This window comes from Ursus americanus, chromosome 29, assembly GCF_024610735.1.
Source record: "Ursus americanus isolate L20-20 chromosome 29, mUrsAme1.1.p, whole genome shotgun sequence".
NCBI lineage: Eukaryota > Metazoa > Chordata > Mammalia > Carnivora > Ursidae > Ursus > Ursus americanus.
The window spans coordinates 31,960,229-31,981,119 of record NC_142155.1 but is presented as its reverse complement, the minus strand read 5'-3'; the positions used below and the strand labels follow the sequence as shown (position 1 = coordinate 31,981,119).

At 58.2% G+C, this 20,891-nt stretch overlaps 2 protein-coding genes across 6 annotated transcripts; both read left to right on the top strand.

Moving 5' to 3' along the window:
• Positions 1-4,248: 4,248 nt before the first annotated feature.
• Positions 4,249-5,754, top strand: MYMX (myomixer, myoblast fusion factor). The gene is made up of 2 exons (XM_045805094.2): positions 4,249-4,366; positions 4,865-5,754. The coding sequence occupies exon 2, from the start codon at positions 4,879-4,881 to the stop codon at positions 5,131-5,133; it is 255 nt and encodes an 84-aa protein (XP_045661050.1). The 5' UTR covers positions 4,249-4,366; positions 4,865-4,878; the 3' UTR covers positions 5,134-5,754.
• Positions 5,755-6,585: 831 nt separating this feature from the next.
• SLC29A1 (solute carrier family 29 member 1 (Augustine blood group)) lies at positions 6,586-19,989 on the top strand. Of its 5 annotated transcripts, none has more exons than XM_087857066.1 (14): positions 6,586-6,735; positions 12,292-12,401; positions 13,556-13,638; positions 15,660-15,741; positions 15,845-16,047; positions 16,138-16,277; positions 16,574-16,708; positions 16,810-16,907; positions 17,064-17,142; positions 17,611-17,708; positions 17,970-18,078; positions 18,324-18,409; positions 18,754-18,953; positions 19,268-19,989. In XM_087857066.1, exons 3-14 carry the CDS (start codon positions 13,610-13,612, stop codon positions 19,377-19,379), a joined length of 1,371 nt encoding a protein of 456 aa, XP_087713192.1. In that variant the 5' UTR covers positions 6,586-6,735; positions 12,292-12,401; positions 13,556-13,609; the 3' UTR covers positions 19,380-19,989. The 5 variants fall into 5 exon arrangements, with proteins under 5 accessions (XP_087713192.1, XP_045657376.2, XP_045657385.2 ...); XM_045801420.2 differs by lacking the exon at positions 6,586-6,735 and adding an exon at positions 6,778-6,796; XM_045801429.2 differs by lacking the exon at positions 6,586-6,735 and adding an exon at positions 10,014-10,116.
• Positions 19,990-20,891: the final 902 nt, after the last annotated feature.

Genomic DNA, 20,891 nt, shown 5'->3' with positions numbered 1-20,891 from the left:
AGCCCTGGACCTAGTATCTTCCCCATCTCGATCCTGTCAGAGGCAGGAGGTACGGTAGTTCATTCCCACGTTAGAGAAGAGGGCCAGCACACAGCACAGCTCCTGGAGGGGGTTATTCCTGTCCCCACGTGCGCAGTGGACAGTCTGCTCCTGGGGCGCCTGGGTGGCTCCCTTCGGCTCAGGTAGTGGGGCTCGAGCCCCGCATCACGTCCTGCCAGGCTCCCTGCAGCGGGGCGTCTGCTTCTCCCTCTCCCTCTGTCCCTCCCCCACCCAGCTCATGCTCTCTGTCTCCGAAATAACTAAAATCTTAAAAAAACCCAGTCTGCTCAAGGCATCCCTAGGGCCGACACAAGCCAGCATGTGACTGCATCCTTCACCTCTGAGGTGGCCAGGCAGTCAGGTGCTGTGGACCCCTGGAAGGGGACAAGCAGAAAGGGGTGGGAGGCGCACGAGGCCCAGGGCTCCAGAGTCTCGCAAGAAGCCGTTAGCTATATGGGGCACCTGGCTGTCTCAGTCGGTGGGGCGCGATTCTTGATCTTGGGGCTGAGTTCAAGCCCCACATTGGGTGTAGAGATTACTTAAAAAACAAAACAAAACAAACAACACAGCAAAACCTTTAGCTATATTACAACTCTCACCCCCAGCCCTGGTCTCTGCAGCTGCCTGTCTGTCGCCCTATCTGCTGACCCTCAGTGTATCTGTTCCGTGGCCTCCGGGCCCTGCACAGGCCTGGCACAGAGCTGCCTGCCTCAGTGCGTGCTGTTGACATGAATGGTCCAATTAATTGATGCCTAATGGGGGGGGGCAGGGGGCTCTCCAGAATGCTTCTGGCTGGCCCTGAGGGTCTGGGAAAGGAGCAAGGAGGAGGATTGCAGAGGTCACTCACTGTCCAGTCCACAGGCCTCAACTTCACAAGTTGGCACTCAGATCTTTTTCTTTTCTTTAAATTGACTTTAAGGAACAGGAGGTTTGGCCAGTTTCCTCAAAGTTGCTGGCCTCTCCCCAGCAGCAGAGGGTGGGGGGTAGAGGTCAGGGTGGTGGCGGCAGGATCCATTACACAGGCTAAATCAGGAACAGAAGGAATTGCTCTCTGGTAGCTCTGCAGCCAGAGGGGATGGTTATCTTTCCAGGAAACGCTGAGGAAATCCTCAGCAGAGCCTTGCTTTTCTACCTTGGAGAAAAATGTCTGGGGCAGGCTGTGCGTGTGGGGAAGGATTAATCCCAGTGAGGGTGGGAAGGAGATGGACCGGGGAGTTAATCCCAGGGGCGCGAGGGGGTGGGGTGTGGGGGGGTAGGGAATAACTAACGACTAGAGCCACGTACCGGCAACTGCTTCCCCTCCCCCCTCCCTTCCCACCCCCCTCTGGGGTTCCCCATTGTTACCAGAGACAACATCCTGTTTCTCTTACTTGCCTCACTGGCCCAGGCCTGGATCCCCTCACTCTGCTGGGATGGGGGTGGGGGGATGGGGGATGGGAATGGAGGATGGGGGATGGGACAAGCCTCTGGCTCCAGGTCCAGGGTCTGAGGATCTCACAGCTGTGGAAACTGAGGTTGGTGGGGGGGGGGATGACTTACTTGAGGTCACAGCAGCGGCTTATGAGGGCCCGTGCTTGGTTGGGACTCCATGGTTCCCTCAAAATTACACATTTCAGAGGGTCCCAACGGGAACCATCGAGGTCTGACTTCCTCTCCCTTGGGTTCATGTGGTCGGTTCTCCCTCTCCAAAAGGCTCTCTCCAGCTGTTCATGGCAATTGGGGTTCTCGCATCCTAGGAGTGTATTCAGATCTAAGGAGCTCCAGGGCTCTGCGGCACAGGCTCTGGACAAGCAGGCCTGAGTTTGGGTCCCATCACAGAACCTCTACTGATTCAGTCTTTTTTTTTTTTTTTTTTTTTAGATTTTATTTATTTATTTGTCAGAGAGTGGGGGGAGTGCACAGCAGGGGGAGGGGCAGGCAGAGGGAGAAGCAGACTCCTCTCTGAGCAAGGAGCTGGATCCCAGGACTCTGAAATCATGACTTGAGCCAAAGGCAGACGTTTAAGCAACTGAGCCACCCAGGCCAGGCGTCCCCTCTACTGATTTATTCTTACATTGTTTATTGCCAAGCACCAAGGACACAGCAGCAGATAGGGTAGAAGTAAGTCCCTACAGTCCTGTGGGGGAGGCAGGTAATCAACAAGATAAGGAAGTAAAATAAAATATATAGCATGTCCGGTAATGATTGGCTGTGGGGATAAGTAAAAACAGCGGTTTGGATAGAGAGGAGACAGAGGAGATGGGGTGGAGGAATGTACTTTTAAATAGGATGTACTTTTAAATAGGAGCAAAGACTTGGAGGTGAGAGAGAGAGCCGGATGGATACCTGGAGAAAGAGCCTTGTGCAAAGGGGCAACAGTAGGCGCAAAGGCCCTGAGGCAGAAAATATATCAGGCACAGTTAAGGAAAGCAAAGAAGCCAGTGTGGCTGGAGCAGAATGACAGAGACAAGGATAGAAGTTGAGTCAGAAAGCTAGGGGAGGTCAGACCACGCAAGGTCTTGTAGGTCACAATGAAAGCCTTTGGCTTTAACTCTGAGTGAGATGGGACCCCCTGGACAGTTTGTGTAGAAAGAAGACAGTATCTGATTTATGTTTTATAAAGATCAAAATGGTCTCTGTATGGAGAAGAGAAACAGAAACAGCAGTTAGCGGGCGACTACAATAATTCAGGTGAGAAATGATGAATGCTCAGAACTGGTAGTCATGACGACATCAGTGAGGTGATGAGATTCTGAATATTTTGAAAGTAGAGCTACCAGGATTTACTAATATGGGTAGTGAACTGTGATGGGAAGAGAGAAGTCAAGATAACATCCAAGATTTTGGCCAGAGGAACTAGAAAGTGGCAGTTGCCCCTTACAGAGATGGGAAGGCCTGAGGGAGGGGCCACACTGCGGGGAGATCAGGCCATTTATCTCCTATATGACTCTGGGGTAAGTTGCTTAACCACTCTGAATCTTGGTTTCCTCATCTTCACAATGGTCATAATCATGGCAATCCTGCCGTGGATGTAAGAACTGAGTGAGATCATGAATTCGCAGGATTGGCACCTGTGCAGACTCGTCTATGTCCCGCCCATGTCCCAGGGATGGCCCATGGCCATCGCATCTGCTCAGGAAGCACCCGGAAGGAGAGGAATGCTAGGCCAATAAACCTGCGCTTTAGCTCCTCGCCCTAGGTCAATAAATCTGGTCTCCAGCTTCTCTCCCCTACTTCCTCCAGGCAGAAGTGGGACGGGCATTTTCTATATTTACGTTTTCTTTCTCCAAGGTCTTTGACGTTTTTAGAGATGGTACTCACGGAGACTGGTGGCGGGATGAGGATAAATGGTATTTCCGAGGCTGTGAGGCTTACAAAATAGAATTTGTGGCCCTTATCTCTTCTGAGTCCAGAAAGGCAAAAAGTAGACCCGTTTTAGGAAGTAGGAGGATGAGGTATTTAAAAACAAACAAACCCAGCTGTCTCTGTATCAAGCTATCTCACGGAACTTCACTCAATCTTGGGGCAAAAGTGGGTCAAAAGGGGGTCGCCTACGTGGCTCAGTCGTTAAGCGTCTGTCTTCGGCTCAGGGCGTGATCCTGGCATTATGAGATCGAGCCCCACATCAGGCTCCTCCACTGGGAGCCTGCTTCTTCCTCTCTCATTCCCCCTGCTTGTGTTCCCTCTCTCGCTGGCTGTCTCTATCTCTGTCGAATAAATAAATAAATAAAATCTATAAAAAAAAAAAAAGTGGCTCAAAAGGGTCCTAAAGTGGGTCTCCCTCTTTCTGTCCTGAGTGCGAGTGCCACCCCACTGTATCCATCTGGGCCCAGCTACCCGATGGACTGTGACCCCACTCCTCTACCCGCAGGAGACCGCTCACAAGTGCTCGCCCATGTCCTAGTCCCCCTCTGTGGGCCACTCTCTGCCGATGTGCCCGGTGTGTCTAGGCTGCAGCCTTCCCGCTTCTGAGGTTTGGGCAAGTGGATCTCTCCCATCGTCCCATTCCAGTTACCCCTTCCAGTTAACTTGCAGTTACTGAGTTAACAGAGGATGGGACTGGAGACCAGAAGAATCAATGTGCCTCAGGTCGCACCCTTAGAAAGTGCAGTCTGGGTTCTACCCCCAGCAGGAACAATTCCTGCATCTGTTCCTTCCACTTCTTCCAGCCCAGCTGCCTCCTCCCCTCAATATACCAGGTGCCAGCACACAGCTGTCTCTTCGTGGCTCCCCCCACCCAGGCAAGCTGTCCTAGGGTGGGGCTGAGCTTGCTGGGGCAGCCGGGTAGTGTCCAGTGAGGCTGTGCCCCTCTGTGCCAGGGATTCGTTCTGAGCAACAGTTCTGACTGGTGAGAGCTGCTGCGGATCGGTGGGTGCGGGGGATTGGGACGGTAGGAAGGGTCAGGTCAGGGTGGATCAAGGGCACTCAGAAGAAAACTTAAAATTGCTTGGGGAAGAACTGCCAGATTGAGAAGATTTGGGGATTGCCAGGGAGACTGCGGGTGTGAATGGTTGTTGGGGGGGGGGCAGCTCAAGGAGTGGGAGGGGGATCTAGGGAATAGCAGGAGCCCCTGGAGGCTGGGAAGGGCAAACTGTAAGTCCTAGCCCCAGCTTTACTCTTGCCTTGGCTCGGTGTCTTCATCTGCGCTATGGTAAGAACCCTCCTGCCCCAGCTACCTTGCCAAGAGAAAGGGCTTCTGGAAAGCAAAAATGAGCCATGAATTGAGGTGGGGGGACCAGAAGGGTAGAAACTGAAGTGGAGGGGGGAAGCCTGCCCATCCCAAGTTTTTGCCAGGTGAGGATGGAGCAGGAAAGGGGCAAGCCTAGAGTCTGGATTGCCTCCACAGTCCCTGAGCCAACCATGCCCGCTCCACTGCTGCCACTGCTGTTGCGAACGCTGCTGTCCCGCCTGCTGCTGCCTGCCGCCCGCATGGCCCGCCGGCGCCTCCTGCCCCTGCTGCGTCAACTGGCCCGCCGCCTGGGCTCGCAGGATGTTCGAGAGGCCTTGCTGGGCTGTGTGCTGTTCCTCCTCAGCCAGAGACGCCCGCCCGACGCTGAGGAGGCCTCCAGAGTGGCCGGCCAGGAGAGGAGGGAGAGGCTAGCTCCCCCCAAATGAGGCTGGGATCCCTGATATTGGCCGTTTCATCGAAAGCCTTTCTTTTGGAGTATGACAGTCCTGGCACCATCACTGAGCGCAGCCTACCCAGTGTGCGGAAGACATGGTGGGGGGCTGAGCACAAGAAGGGTCTGACCCGGAACGCCTCCCCACTCCCAACAGGAATGTCTGGAAGGACGCCCAGCATCGAGCAGGAAACTGATCATTACCCCTCCCTGAATTCCTCCTCCCAAGACACCTTTCCTAATCACATCTGGCTCTAGGGAGGGGAGGAAGTGACTCTCCTCCCCCAACCCCAAAAGGTGACATGAGGTCCAGTCAGGGGCAGTGCTTACCCAGGGGTAACTGACAATGTACCTGAGAGGTGAGATTTTAACCTAGACGGTCTGTCTTCCAGACTCAGGATTTACCTTGAAATAACAGGACCTTGGTTCCCTAGGGAGTCAGTCTTGCCCCAAAGCCCAGCATGCAGCAGGTGCTCAATAAACGTTTGTTGATTTGAGTTCTTGGGATGCCACTGAAAGTTGTGTCACCTACGCAGCTCCTATGCTCCTAAGTAGGGAGAGAGTCTAACGTGGCCAGGGGGTGGGGAAACCACTCAAGGGTTCCTTTTGCTTCCTATCCCATTGTCCCGCAGTCCTCATCTCCTGGAGGTTGTTTCTCTTGTGTAACTTCAGTCAGTATGTCACACTGTGACCCAGCAGTCTTGGGTCCAGTTTGGAGGTCTGGCTGGCCAGCTCAAGGTAAGGAGAAAAACCTCACGTCCTTGAGCCAGACTGGAGACTCTCCTCACCTCGTGGTGTGGGAAGAGGGAGATTTGTTTGCTAAGGGACGCTGCCGGCAGCCACCCAGGGGAGCAGTGTAGGAATGCTTCCCCTGAGGGGCACAGTGTCCCGGAAGAGATCTAGGCGGGGTGGGGGTGGAAGCGACCAGAGGCATTCACCTCATTATTTCCGCCTCCCCAAAGAGCAGCTCCTAAGGGGTCAAATAAGAGTTGTCAGATTCATTTGCATTCAGCCTCCGGATAATTTGCTTATTGTTCCCAAACAATAGTCCTCCGTCCCCCCCTCCAGGAGTCTCGGGCTGTAGGTTCAGAAGGGAAAAATGGGGGATGCGGGCCTCTTTGAGGACCCGCATCCGGTCCCCACCAAGTCAGAAGGGAGGCCCCGGGGGAAGAAGTGAGGCCAGAGCTGTGCGCCCCCACCCCGGCCCCGCGGGGCTTTCCGCCAGACCCTGGCCTCGCCACCCCTCGGCACCATCTGCTTCCTCCAGGCGTCCTCTAAAGCCAGTGCACGTGCTCGCCCCTCTCGGGAAGGCGACCGGGAGAAGGGGCGGAGTGAAGGGGGTTCCAGCTCGCGGTCCCCTCACCCCGTTCCCCTCCGGGGTCACAGGCGCCTTCTCTTCCGTCTGATCGCGGCCTTCCATGCCGCCGGCCTCCCAAAGCGCTCCTCGCTCGCGAGCCGCGCGGGGCGGGACAGAGCAGGTCGCGCGGAGCGCGGGGCGGGCGCCGGCGTAGCCGGTTGCAGCCCCTGTCCCGCCGGCAGCAGAGACCGGTCAGACCCGGCGTGGGCTGCGAACTCCGGCCGTGGCCCCAGCCCCAAGGTGAGGAGGCCAGGACGGGGACCAGAGGGGGAGTTTCGTCGTCTTCCTCCAAATCCGGCAGGTGTGCGGAGAGCAGGGGCGGGCCGCTGGGAGGTGGGGCGGGGGCTGCGCGGTTCCCACGCGCCCCGCGGGGCGGGGCGGGGCGGGGCGGGGCGGAGAGAGGTGGGGGTGGGGTTGGGGCCCCAGTTGGGCTGGGCGGGGCATATACGAGGGGGTTCGGGCTCTGCGGTTTCGGCGGAGGGGATGCTTTTCTCGTACTTTGAAGGCCACCCCGTCCCCCGACTCCTCCACCCCCTCTGCGCCACCCCAACCGTATACAGATGCCCCCAAGGTCAAAGACCTGCCCAGAGCAAAGGGTAGGGGCAGAGTTCTGGGAGATTAGGCTGGGAAGACCAAACCCAGACGTAGTGAACCTCAAGTCTTGAACCTTGACCCTCGTTCTCACCCTCGAGTTCACACCCACTAGGAAAGTTAGGGAAGTGAGATGAGTCTGGCCCTGAGAGGGCTGGATCCTGTCTTTATTTTAAATGTGGATGTTTTGTTCATCATATCTTTTTTTGCATTAACTTTGATTTTTTAAAAATATCGCAGTAAAATATTATTTATCTTGATTTCTGAATTTTTTGGCGCCCCCTTAAAATTTGCATCTCAGGCAAGTGCCTCATTGGCCTCTCCCTGGCCCCAGCCCTGCCACAAGGCCGTTGACACAGAGTGGACGCAGGGTCATGAGACAGGTGCTGGTGACAAGCAGCCAAGCCAAGCAAATGCACTTCCAGCAAACACAGATGGACACAGGCTGAGGAGAGTGGACCGTGTGTGAGGTGGTGGGGCAGACTTGGGGCCTAGATCGGGGAGGAGGGAGTCGGTCTGGGGCAAGCGACAGCCTCAAATAGAGTGGGGGAGGGGTGGGGCTGCAGCTGGTTTGGCCCTTTCACCCGACTCCTGTGCCAGGGGCCTGAGGGAGAAAGACATAAGACAGGGCAGTGGGTGACAGGACTGGCCGGGCCTGGCCAGAAAAACTCCCCGCACAGACTCGTGTGAGTTGAGGCCCTGAGGCTGTCCAGCAGAGGGCCCTGGCACCCAGCAACCATCTCTGGTCAGGGAAGGGCTCCGAAGGGGCGTGGATGCTGGCTGGGGGCCCAGGCAGGGTGAAAGCCAGATGGGCTTCTCTCCAGCAATAACAGTCCTGGCTGTTGCCATCTAGTGAGCAGGCCAGGCCTCAGCGGGGGTGGGGAGAGGAAATAGCCTTCCCCTGTCTGGCCTGGGACCCTCACCACTTCCCTCCAGTTTCTTTCCCCTTCCAGCCCCCTCTGCACACAACTGTAGCCACTGGCCACCAGCCTGGCCATGCCGGGGCAGAGCCACTAAGGCCTGCCACCCCCACGGGTCCGAAGATGGGAAACGAAGGTGGGGAGAGAGACGGGGGGCCAAGGAAGAGGGGAGAGGAGGGTTGGGAAAGGAAGAGAGAGAGACTGGACAAACACAGGATGGGAGTGGGGGTGGGTAGACCCAGACATGAAGCTGCTCTCAAGTCGTGGGGCAGTGCCTAACAAAATACCACCCATACCCCTCTTCCTGCCTCTGTTTGGTTAAGGCTGGGAGATGCTGGTGTGTCATGTTTCTGTGGGAAGAGCCAGAAGGCTGAGAACACCCTTTCTGGAGTAGCTTGGGGACAGTTCACTGATCCTAAGTAGAAAAACTACCCCTCCCTTCAGGGCCCGGTCTGTTTCCTGGCAAGAGGGTATGACCCCGCTTCATCCTGAATGGTTGTACCGCTAATTGGTTGTTTTTCGTTTTGGGTTGTTTTTTTTTTTAATTTATTTATTTAAGAGAGAGAGAGAGCATGAGCAAGGGAGGGGCAGAGGGAGAAGCGGACTCGTCGCTTAGCAGAGAGCCCTATGTGGGGCTCAATTCCAGGACCCTGAGATCATGACCTGAGCTGAAGGCAGACGCTTACCCACTGAGCCACCCAGGCGGCCCCTGCTAATTGTTAATTAATGTCATGGCTTCTCCAGGGGACAGGTCTCTTGGGTAGTTGGGGTGAGGGGGGGTGTGTGCTGGATTGGACTTTCGGTCTTCACACCTCACCCGCAGTGAGATTATCCTCCAGCGCTGATGGCTGCTGTAGGGGCCCTGATTGTCCCCTCCCCCCAATTTACTGGCCAACCAAAAGGAGGGGAATCATTCCCCCTCCCTTGGAGGTGCAAGAAAGTCTGACCACTCCTCAGCATTCCCACCCCCTTCCTCCTCAGCCAGTGGAGGGGACTCAGCAAGGCTTGGCCTCTGCCTCTGAGGACAATAGGATTCACTCAGGGTGTAAGGCTATTTGGGGCTTTTTCTCTTACCGTGTCCAGCTCTTCCTCAGCTTTTCTAAAGTTCTGGATTTAGAAAGAGTGAATCGTGGGGCGCCTGGGTGGCTCAGTCGTTGAGCGTCTGCCTTCGGCTCAGGGCGTGATCCCCGCTTTCTGGGATCGAGCCCCATGTCAGGCTCCTCCGCTGGGAGCCTGCTTTTTCCTCTCCCACTCCCCCTGCTTCTGTTCCCTCTCTCGCTGGCTGTCTCTCCCTCTGTCAAATGAATAAATAAAATCTTAAAAAAAAAAAAAAAAGAGTGAATCTTGAGGGGCCTACAGACCTGTGCCTCTACCCCATCTACTACCCCTCCCCCCGGCCCCGACACGCATCCCCCTGTAAGTCCCAGGTGAGGTTGGTGTGGTGTTTGTGTGGGTGTGAGGGTCTGTGTGTGTTCGAGGTGGGAAAACTCACGATGCAGATCACGGATTATACTGATTATACAGAGGGGTCCCTCGGCATGGGGGTTGGGGGAGCACAGGATAGGTGCGAATGGCAGAAGGTGGCACTGAAAAGGGAGCGAGCGCTGGAAAGGGAAAAGGTGCCGTGGAGAAAGTGGCTTGGGAGGGGGTTGGGGGAGTGCTACCGGATTATCTGGGAGGGAGTCCGCCCCGCTCGGAGCAGAGGGTTGGCTGCAGGGACAGTAGGAGTTTCTGGACCCCCAGCGCAGAAGAGACTAGGGATGATACCCCTTCAGCCCCGGGTGCTCGTTTAACGGGGCAGGGTTTGGTGTGGCACGGCCCAGAGGTCCTGTCTTCAGAAATAACTCGAGGTGTGGGCCAGGCAGCCCCGGGGGAGGGGGGGGGCGCGAGCGCGGCGGCTCGGGGAAGGGTGGGGGGGCTCGCGTCCGGAGCTGTTTGGGGGGAGTAGCTGGGGCGGGGCCGCGGCGGCGCGGGCGGGTGTGGGGGGGCGGGCTGCGGACGCGGACCGGGGCGGGCCCAGCGGAGGGCGGGTTTGAATGTGCTCGAGCGGGCGCGGGAAGCTGCCGAGAGGGCGCGCGGATCTCGGCGCGGTAGGACTCCTTCCTAGCAGGTGCTGCCCGGGCCGAGGGGCCGGGGGGCCGAGGGGACCGGGAGCGGCAGGCGCGGAAGGCGCCTCTTCCCGCCGCCACGAGGGCAGGGAGGCCGGGCCTGGCAGCTACGCGGCGCGCAGAGGGAGCGCCGCGTGGGGGCCCCGCTTCCCCCGCGCCGAGCGTGCGGAGCCGCGCTGCACGTGGCGCGCCGGGGCCGGGGCGCGTGGGGACTCTGCGGAGATCGCGACCCGAGCGGGGCGTGGGCGGCCTGGCTCCTGGGCCTGAAACCGGCTGTCGCCGAGCTGACCTCCGCAAGGGGCGGGCGAGTAGATGGGTAATCTCGATGAATCTTGTCGGTGCAGAAGAGGGGCCGCGCCGGTAACTGCGCCGGGTGGGGGGAATGGTAATGAGGGCACGTAGCTTGAAGGTGAAGGAGCTGTCTGTTCCTCGCCTCCCCTTCCTGGGCGCATCCTCATTTACTCCCAGAGAGGAGCCTTCCTTAACTCAGAACCCCTGGTTTCCTTCGGGGGAGCGGGAGCAGGGGTGGGTAAGGGCTGGTCTCAGCCCTGCCTTTCACCCTTCTTGCGGCGGCCCCTTTGCGCATTCCTCTCAGTAACGTCCCACTTGCCCTTCTGCCTGTTGAGTTCTCCGTGCCAGGATGTGTGTGTTATTGGGGGGGGGGGCGTTGCCTTACACCTGAAGCTCTTTTCAGGCTGGAGATGACCTCAGCCACCACCCTATTTTTCCCCTCATCTCCCAATATACAAGGCTAGCTGGGAAGCAGCCTTTATACCTACCTCCCCACCCCAGAAGGGGGCTAGAATAAGCTGCACATTGAGTTGGAACTCCAGTGCACCCATTCACTAGCTCTGTGACATTAGACAAGTGACTCGACCTCTCTGAACCTCAGCCTCCTCCATCTCTTCAATGGAGACAATTTAGTACTAGCTTATGGGTGGTTGTGAGGGCAAGAGGGGCTATCTGCAGGTAGTGGCTGGCCCCACACACCACCCCAGGGAGTAGAGAATAGGATGCTACCGCAAAGGTGTGTCTAGAAGCTGGGGTGCATGAGAGGTGCTGGGGGTGGGGAGGTGCTCGGTGTGGTGGTTACTTTCAGGGTTCCATCCTGGCAGGCCAGGGCATGGCTGCAGGGACACCAGATGCTCTGAGCTGGTATCAAATCCCTGGTTGCTTCTGGGCAAAGGCAGGCAAGACCAAATACCTGGGCTGGCCAGCTGAATGTCAGGATGTGGGCAGGAGGAGAGGCTCCCCTGGAGTTGAACTGTGCCCAGGACTGAGGTGGGGACGGCTGCGAACATGAACAGAACGTGGAAGGGTAGCTGGGGGAGAGGGCAGAAATGAATACTTGCCCCAGCCTCTGGCAGATATTACTAAGGAAGGGGAGATACTCTATTCTCACCACCCCAGCTCCCATCTGGTTTTTTTTACTGCCAGGAATCTTGCCTGTGGGGGCCACGGGGTGGAGCACGGGGTGTGCTGAGGTGTGAAGCTGGGAGTTCCCCTCCCTGCTACCTAATAGCAAATCTGAGTCTTGAGCCTTCTCTGCCTACCCCCCAGGGTAGAGCCTTCTTGCCCCCATCCTTCTTGAAAACATAAAAACTGTTGTTCACCACTCTGTCTGTCCCCAGTGCCTAGAACAGTGCCTGGCTAGCATGCAGAGGTCCTCAGTCAATATTTGTTGTAAAGATGAATGGGAGACGCCCTCTGCCTCCATCTGGAGGCGTGTGGGTGTGCTCCTCGTGTCCCCGCCCTACATCTCCCGAGAGCCCTGCAACCAGGTGTGGGCTGGGGGGCTGAGGAAGGCCTTTGGAGAGTTCGGAGTTCACCCAGGGAGGGGTTGAAAGGAATTGTGGGGAGGGGTAGAAAAGCCCATTAAGGGTGTTGGGGGTCCCTGGCGGTGTGTGTCTGGTATGTGTCCGCATCTGCCTGTCTCAGGCTGGGACCTGGAGCACTGGCTGTACCTGTGAGCTGCCCCACCCCCTCAGCTCCCCTACCGAGACCGCGGTGTCTCTTATCTGCCAGGCTAGCTACAGAAGCAGTTTTTATCTCCTGGTTGTGTGTGTCTGTGTGTAAGAGGCTTCTCAGAATGGGGCCAATCCCTCCCACAGCAAGGCCTGCGGGGTTCTCTCCCCATCCGCCCTCTGCCACTTTATTCATTCTGGACCCTTCCCCAGGGGGAGCCCATGGACAAGGCCTGCTGCCAGAGCCTGAGCTAGGACCACCTCCCAGGGACTGCCCAGGCCCCCTCCGCTCTGACCCTTCTGCTGGCAAGTCTGGGCATCCGGTGAGTGCTGGCCCAGGCCCGGGCCCAGATGGGTGGGGAAGCCAGTCCTCACCCCAAAGAGCAGACCTGGCTCCAGGGCTCGGCCCGCACGTGGGGGATGAGCCCGCACACGCCTGCCTGGCTTTCCATGCCTCATCGGATGCCAGGGTGCCTCCCCTCCACTAGCGGGAAGCAGGAGGGGGATACTGAGGGTGGAGGCAGGAGCTTTTGGTCAGGCCTGTGCCCCTACTCCTCCAGCCTTCCCTTCAAGTTTGCCCTCCGAAAGGGGAAGAGGACAGGGGCCTGGGAGTGAGTCAGAGAGGAACCGAGGGGGGATGGGGTGACCCTGAGGCCAGCACTGGGGATCGGGGGAGGGGCAAGCTTGGTGTGGGAAGGGCTGCGTCCCCACATCATGGTGAAGTGTTTTCCTAGAAAACTGGCCAGGAACTAGGAAACCCTTGGGCAGTGACTGGAAAGGAAGATTAAAGTGCCACAAGCGTAGAGGCTGGAGTCTGGGGTGCCTCCAGGAGGGGACAGACTCTCCAGGGCCCACTCTTGCCATGAGTGCAGGGCCCCCTCCCCCAGAGGGTGTGAAGGTCAGACTTGCAGAGAGGGACCTGGGGGTGCGGTGGGGGGAGGCATCTCTGGCTTCAGTCCTCTTCCCCGTGGCTTTTGCTGCTGCTGCTGCTGCTGCTGGGAATCTGTTTGCTTTGTGCCCTCCCTCCTCCCCTCCCCTCGCCCTCTTCTTCGCTCTGACTCCTGTTTCCCTCCTCCAGTCCCTCCTTCCCTCCCATTATCGGTCCAGTCCCTGACCCCTCTCATCCTCTTCCCTTCCTTCTTTGCCAGTCCTTCCCTCCCTCTCGCTCATACTTCCTCCTCCTCCTCTCCTGCTCGCCACTCTCCTGTTTCCCAGCTTACGAAGTGCTTCAGCTGCCGGATAAAAATAGCGGTGGCCAGGCTGGGAGCCAGGTAGAGCCTGAGCGGGCAGGGGCCGACAGCACTGGCCACAGGGGTCAGATTGAGCAGTCCCGAGGGGCAGGGCCGGGAGGGGGGCCTTCTGGACTCTTCATCTTGCCCGCTCTGTGTGCCCTGCCCGCTGCCTACCCCACAAGAGCCTAAAGAGGCCTATGGGGAAGCAGGGCCAAGACGTGGCCTCACGCTGCTTCTGCCCCCAGCAAGCGCCAGAAGGAGGGAGCACTCAGCCAGGCAAAACCGAGAACGCCATCACCATGACAACCAGTCACCAGCCTCAGGACAGGTACGGGGACCTGGGCTGGGGATCCAGGGGAGCGGAAGTGGGTCTGCAAGGGGCTGGGTGCCGTGTCCTTTGGAATTTGGGGTTTCCCCTGCTGACCGGCCTTCCAGCAAAGTAGCTGTGAGTCAGGTCTGCCCGGGGGGTGGGGGCCATGAGTGTCTTAGCTGGGGTGTCTGTGGGGAGGGCCAGGATGGGTGGGTGGTGGCAGCCCCTCCCTGGACTCTCAGTGTTTCCACTGTTGCTCTCCCGCCAGCTAGCAGCTTCCAGCTCCTCCTCCCATCACTCTGGGGAAATATTTGGCGGCACCCCTCGTTCCAGAGCACATCTGGCAGAACTGCCCTCTTCCTCCGGCCTGGCCTCGAGCCTCTGCCTCAGATGACCCTGGCCCACCCTGGTCCTTGAGCTGACCTTCCTCTCACTTCCCCACCCCTGGAATCTATAAACTCCTTTAAGTTAGACCCACCACCACGATGGTACATATGTGTTTGGTGGAGGTGGGGGAAGAGGCTGTGGCTTGGTTTAAGCTCTCCAAGGAGTCTGGGACCCAAGTTAGTTGACGAAGCCATGCTGCGGTCCAAAATTCCTTCAACCCAGGCCCCCCAACCCCATCCCCTCGCCCCCGCTCATCCCATCTTCCTCCTGTGCCAAAAGGCCACAGAACTAGGCCACTTCTGGCGGTGGCACCTCGGGCACGTAGCTCAATCTCTCTGCGACTGTTTTCCCACCTGTGAAATCGAGGTGGGGCTTATTTGGATGGGAGGGAATTTAAGGAGACCTGGTAAGTACAGGCCCCAGGTTGGGTCCCTCCCTGTCTCCTCCATTCCCAGGCTGCCGGCCCTGTCAGAACCGTCAGTAGCTGTTTTCTGAACGCCTCTCCCTTCTCCATGCACCTTGGTGCCCTCGCCCAGCCCTGCTCTGACCTATTCTGGGCAGCCTTGGCCAGGAGCTTCTCCCTTCATTCTGGGCCTCTGAATCAAGTCCTTAGCTTAGTTGTGTTCTTCAAGGTTGCGAGTGTATGAGACCCGGGGGGCGGTGGGGGGCGCTGCAGTTGCAGTGGCTTGGACCTACCCACTCAGGGGCACTCACCTGGGCTTTCCTGTGTGTGAGGCTGGGCCCTGCACTCTGGCCAGACCTGTTTCTTCCCTGCCTTGGGCTTTGTCCCTGCCACGCTGTGAAGAAAGCAGGCGTTGGCTGTGGGGAGGGTATGGCGGACACATCGGGAGAGGGAGACCATGTTGGGAGGGCCCAGGGCTGCCTGGGGGAGACCGGCCCATCCCACACAGGCCCTGAGGTGTGGGGCTCGGGGCCAATTCCCTGGCCGGAGCTGGGGCGGCACCTACTTACTCTCTGCGGCCCGCATGACGTCCAGTGGCCCGAAACCAACACCGCCTGGCCTCCCCTGTGTGGTGGGACCTACAAAGCTAGTTTTGTCTGGGCTGGGGAAAAAACAACTCGCTCACTTCCCAGCCACCCCAAGTCACCCCGCCCTGCTGTCCCACCAGGTCCAGAGTGGTCTGGGAGTTTCTTGACCTCAGACTCCTCTTTGGGGAGCCACACAGTGCCTGCCCAGACGGCATAATCACTTCCAGCCTGCCCGGTGGGGGGGGGAGTCACTTTGTTTGCTTTCTCGCTCCCCCGCCCACCCCCAGCCTTTAGCAGGATTTCCAAAACCACCTCCGGATGTGTGGGTCACACTGGTTCCCAAGCCTGCAGGGTCCCCCGAGTCTTCGGGGCTGAGAACCAAGGTCTTTTTGGCCATGCCTTTCAGTCCTGTGTCCCTGCCTGGTCCTCCCCCTGCCCCCACACCCGTGGGGGACTTGTCTGCCCTTTTCCCTATCCCAGGATGCTTTCCCTTCCAGATAAATCCATAGGAAGACTTGGGCACATGGACATAAACACGGGTGCCTGTGTCCTGCGACAGCTGGAGACCCCGAAAGTTGGGGAGGGAGGAGTTTCTAGTTTTGATCTGGGAAGGAGGGTGGGATGGTGGGTCATTGGGCCCCTTTTTCCTCTCCCATCCTCAGGTACAAAGCCGTCTGGCTTATCTTCTTCGTGCTGGGTCTGGGGACGCTGCTCCCGTGGAATTTTTTCATGACAGCCACTAGGGTGAGACTGGGGGGACTGGGCTCCAGGGGGCACATAGGGCCTGGCCGTGTACTTGGGAGCTCCAGGAGAGATGTCTCAAGGCTTCTGTCTGCAACCCCCACAGTATTTCACAAACCGCCTGGATGAGTCCCAGAATATGTCCTTGGTCACTGCCGAGCTGAGCAAGGACGTCCAGCCCTCAGCCACCCCCACAGTGCCCTCCCCGGCGCGGAACTCGCTCAGTGCCGTCTTCAACAATGTCATGACGTTGTGTGCCATGCTGCCCCTGCTCTTCTTCACCTGCCTTAACTCTTTCCTGCACCAGAGGTGAGCGCCCGGGGCCCCGGCCTGACCCCTCGCCGCCTCTCGCTCTCCCTGGGCTGAGCGCCCGGCCTCACTGCCCCGGCCTCTGGGCAGGATCCCCCAGTCCGTTCGGATCCTGGGCACCCTGGTGGCCATCCTGGTGGTGTTCTTCATCACTGCCGTCCTGGTGAAGGTGCAGATGGACGCCGTGCCCTTCTTCGTGCTCACCATGATCAAGATCGTTCTCATCAACTGTAAGCGGGGCTGGGAGGGGGCAGGGATCCTCCCACATCCCCCCACCCTTCCTTCAGACCCACAGTCAGCCGGGAACGGAGCCCCTTCCTCCCTCTGGATAAATGGATGCCGTGGGCGGTCAGGGCGCCAGCGGCCCGAGCAGGCACGGACCAGGGCTGGGAGGCAGGGCAGAGAGGGCCCTTTGGTGTCAAGACTCCACTGGGACCTGTTTTCCCACGGGCCCCCAGCCGCCCCCAGCGGAAGCAAGTCCCAGTCTGCTCCCTGTCCCCTGCTGATGCCCACCTCGTGTCCCCAGCGTTCGGCGCCATCCTGCAAGGCAGCCTGTTCGGTCTGGCTGGCCTCCTGCCCACCAGCTACACTGCCCCCATCATGAGTGGCCAGGGCCTGGCGGGCTTCTTTGCCTCGGTGGCCATGATCTGTGCCATTGCCAGTAAGTGCTGCCGCCTGTCTGCCCGCCCGCCTGGTTGTTGGGGTTGTGGGGGGAGGGGAGGGAGCGGACGGAGCCTCTGATCACTCACATGCTCCTCCCAGGTGGCTCGGAGCTGTCAGAAAGTGCCTTCGGCTACTTTATCACCGCCTGTGTGGTTATTGTTTTGGCCATCGTCTGTTACCTGGCCCTGCCCCGACTGGTAAGCAGGTGGAAAAAGCCAGAAAGCCGGAGTGGAGGTGGGGTTGGGCAGTCCAGGGCTCCGGACCAGTGGTGTTCTGGGACCCAAGCCTGACGTAGGGGGAGTTCTGGAGCTTCCACCTCTGAACCCACCTCCCCCGTGTCCCTCACGTGGTAGGAATTCTACCGCTACTACCAGCAGTTCAAGCTTGAAGGGCCTGGGGAGCAGGAGACCAAGCTGGACCTCATCAGTAAAGGTCAGAATCACCTGCAGAAGCTGAGGTGAAGGATGACCTGCCTGCAGAGGGTGGCCTGGGCAGAGAGGGCAAGAAGGAGTGTACCCTATTTGCTGGCAGTGATAAGCCAGAAGCCAGAGGGACTGGGGCTGGGGTGAGGGGAGCAATAGGAAATAAAGGCTGGGAAAGGTGAAATGAGGGGAGATGCTGGATGCCCTTGAACGTCTGAGGGCAATGGGAAGCAATTTCAGATTCTTGTAGTAGGACCTGAGGCTCCTGGGAGAGGTCCGGACCCCTGGGACCTGTGTTGCGTGATTTACAGGTCTGGGAGGTCTGGGCTAGGTGTTAAGGTGTGGCTGTGCCCCGGGTAAGGGGTGTCCACCCCCAACCAACCCCAGCCCTTTTGGGGGAATGTTTGCGTCATCTCTTGTTCTGTCCTCCCCACAACTTGATTCTCCCACAACCTGTCACCCCGCCCCCCCCCCCCAGGAGAGGAGCCAGTAGCAAACAAAGAGGAGTCCAGAGTTCCAGCCCCCAGCTCTCAGCCTGCCAACCAAGGCCACTCCATCCGATCCATCCTCAGAAGTGTATGTGGGGGCACGGGTGTTCTGCCTCCTGCCCCTTACCCTCTTTTTCTCCTACATTTGCCCTTCCCAGCCCGTGCACTGTTCATCTGCTCCCTTTCCTGCCCGAGACTGGCCACTCCCCTGGATTCTCGTGTGTGTGTGTGTGTGTGTGTGTGTGTGTGTGTGTGTGCGCGCGCGCGCGCGCGCGCCAGGGGTTGGGAATTCTGGGCTCCTTGTTGCATAGCCGCCATGAAGACATGGTTCTGGGTCCCTTTCCACCAGATCTTAGTCCCAGCTCTCTCTGTCTGCTTCATCTTCATGGTCACCATTGGGGTGTTTCCAGCCGTGACCGCTGAGGTCCAGTCCAGCATCGCTGGTACCAGTGCCTGGGGTGAGGACACTGTGGGTTCCCAGGATAGGGGCAGACCGGGGCTGGAGCAGGTTTGGGAGTGGGGGAGAGGGGGAGCCTGGGCTTCTGTCTCCCCGGCTAAACTCTCCTGGCCCATTTGCCCTTCCCCGGGCTGGAAGCATCTTCTCCATTTTATACCTGGGGAAACTGAGCCCCATTGAGGGTTAGAGTTGCTCAATCTGTCTCTCTGGACCTAATAACCAGCCCTGACTCGACTCTTCTTCCAGGAGATTACTTCATTCCCGTGTCTTGTTTCTTGACTTTCAATGTCTTTGACTGGTTGGGCCGGAGCCTCACGGCTGTATTTACATGGGTAAGTGGGCACCCAGCCCCTGTGCGAGGGAAGAGCTCAGCCAAGAAAGTATGGTGGTCAAGGGACCATGCTTTTTTAAAAAACCAAGATATAATCTCCATATAGTAAGTTGTACAAGTGTCAAGTGTACGGCTTAATGACCACACACGCGCGCGCACAGGCACCGCTGCAAAATCACCAGCCAGGTCAAGATGCAGAGCATTTCCAGCACTCGCGATTGCTCAACCATGCTCCCTCACAATCAGTCTGCCCCAGGGGTAACCACATCCAGTTCAGATCCTGAGGGGCCCCAAATGGAGCGCTGGGGGCCAGCCCAGGCTGAGGCGCCGCCTGTTCCCCCGTAGCCTGGGAAGGACAGCCACTGGCTGCCAAGCCTGGTGCTGGCCCGGATGTTGTTTGTGCCCCTGCTGCTGCTGTGCAATGTCCAGCCCCGCCGCTACCTGACCGTGGTCTTCGAGCACGATGCCTGGTTCATCATCTTCATGGCTGCCTTCGCCTTCTCCAATGGCTACCTCGCCAGTCTCTGCATGTGCTTCGGGCCCAAGTGAGTGGAGCCTGGGTGGCATTAGGCAGGGTCTAGAGCTCCAGTGGTGGCCACCCCGTGGAGGAATAGAGGGCAACAGGAGACTCCCTGATCCTGGAGGGGCATGTAGGTGAAGGGGTCGTGGTAGAGGGTGGGGCAGCCAGGGTCCCCAGGTGGAAACATGGGAAGGGGGGACATGAGTCCCAGTACACATTCCCCCAAGAGGGAAAAAAGCCAGACTGGAGGTGGGAAAGTAGGATGGTCATCAGCAGGGGGGATGCTGGGGGTGCTGGGGTGTGGGCAATTCTGAGGAAGCCTTGCCCTCCCGCCTTTAGGAAAGTGAAGCCGGCTGAGGCAGAGACGGCTGGAGCCATCATGGCCTTCTTTCTGTCTCTGGGCCTGGCACTGGGGGCTGTCTTCTCCTTCCTGTGCCGGTCTATTGTGTGACCATGGATGGATAGAAGGACTGCACTGACCACCTGTTCCTGCGCCCTTTCTTCTCCTTCAGGGATGGGCAGGGGTGGTCTGGAGGTTTGCTCTTTTCTCCAGCTTCTGCTTTCTCACGGCCTGTTCTGGGCCTGGGTGTCCAGGCCCCGAGGAGGGAGCCTCTACGGATGGACAGTGGGGACATTGTGAGCCTGCGGGTCAGAATATAGGGAGGGCATGCGGCTCTGCCTCTGCTCAAGTCCTCTTCAGCCCCCCCTCCCCACACTTGGCTCTGACTGATCCCTGCTTGAGCAGGGCAGCGGAGACTGCTAGGCTGAGAGAGAGAGAGAGAGTATATGCGTGTGTGTCCATCTGTTCATCTGCCTATATACCAGCAGTGGCTAGGGGCCAGGACTGTCTGTCTGAGGTCCCATCTGATAATATTTCCATATTGCCCCCATGTGCCTCCTCCCCCCACATCTCTGTGTCCCTCCCCTGCTCCCCCTGCCTGGTTCCTACCAGTCATGCACTCTGTACAGTTGCCATTTTACTGCCTTTTTTTTTTTTTATATTCAACAGAAACCAGGTGCCTTCAGAGGCTCTCTGATAAAATAAACCTTTTTTTTTTTTCTTCCACGGCTCCCTGTGTCCTCCAACCACAGCTCCATGCCCTAGAGAGGGCAGCAGGATGGCAGCCTGAATCTGGGGGATGAGCATTACCCAGCTGAGCCCTGGCCAGCACTGGGCCTGTGTCCAATGGTGGGGGGGAGGTGAGGGGGGTGGTGGCGTCTTCTTAGCCTCAGAGGGGCTGCAGTGCCCCCTGCTGGGGCCCCAGAGAAGGGACAGGCCTAGAGCCTGGACACCCAGACTGCTGGCTGAGACAGAAAAAAGCCATTTTTTTTCTTTGAGGCTCAATTCCTTCTTTCACAGGACTAGGGGTAGAGATAGTGCTTTGTCTTTCTTTTGTCTTCACTGCCACCCTCACTGTCCTCAGCCCCGGGAATAAACCTGTGAACCCGGTCCACTCCCCCCACCCCACGAACATCCCCTCCCCTGGCTGCACTCCCACACCCCCAGGCAAGAAGAGGCTGCAGCCCCACCGCTGTCCCCTACCTGGCACTCTGCCCTGACACCTGGGGAACATGGGGCCTATGTGTCCTGCCATAGAAACTGGCCCCCCTCCCCCTTTCTTCTCCAGCTCGCCTTGGGAGGGGTGGGATGGTGTGGGACTGTAAGGGGCCTCCACGGAGGGAGTGCTGCTGGATCCCCCTTCGTAGAAATGACTCTTCCTGACTGGAAGTGGGACCAGGGTTCTGGCCACACGCTGACTCTGGCTACAGCCCAGACGGCTCACTAATCCCTGACCCGCAGATAGCTACAAATTGGCACCTCTGTGAGGGCTTTTGTTTCTCAGTTTAATTTAATTGAAGGCTTCAGGCCTCATTAAGAGCTCTTAGCACATTTTTAAGGCTGTTTGATGAGCTCTGAAGTTCTCAGGGGGTAGTTAAGCGTAGCATTGTACGGAGAACTGGA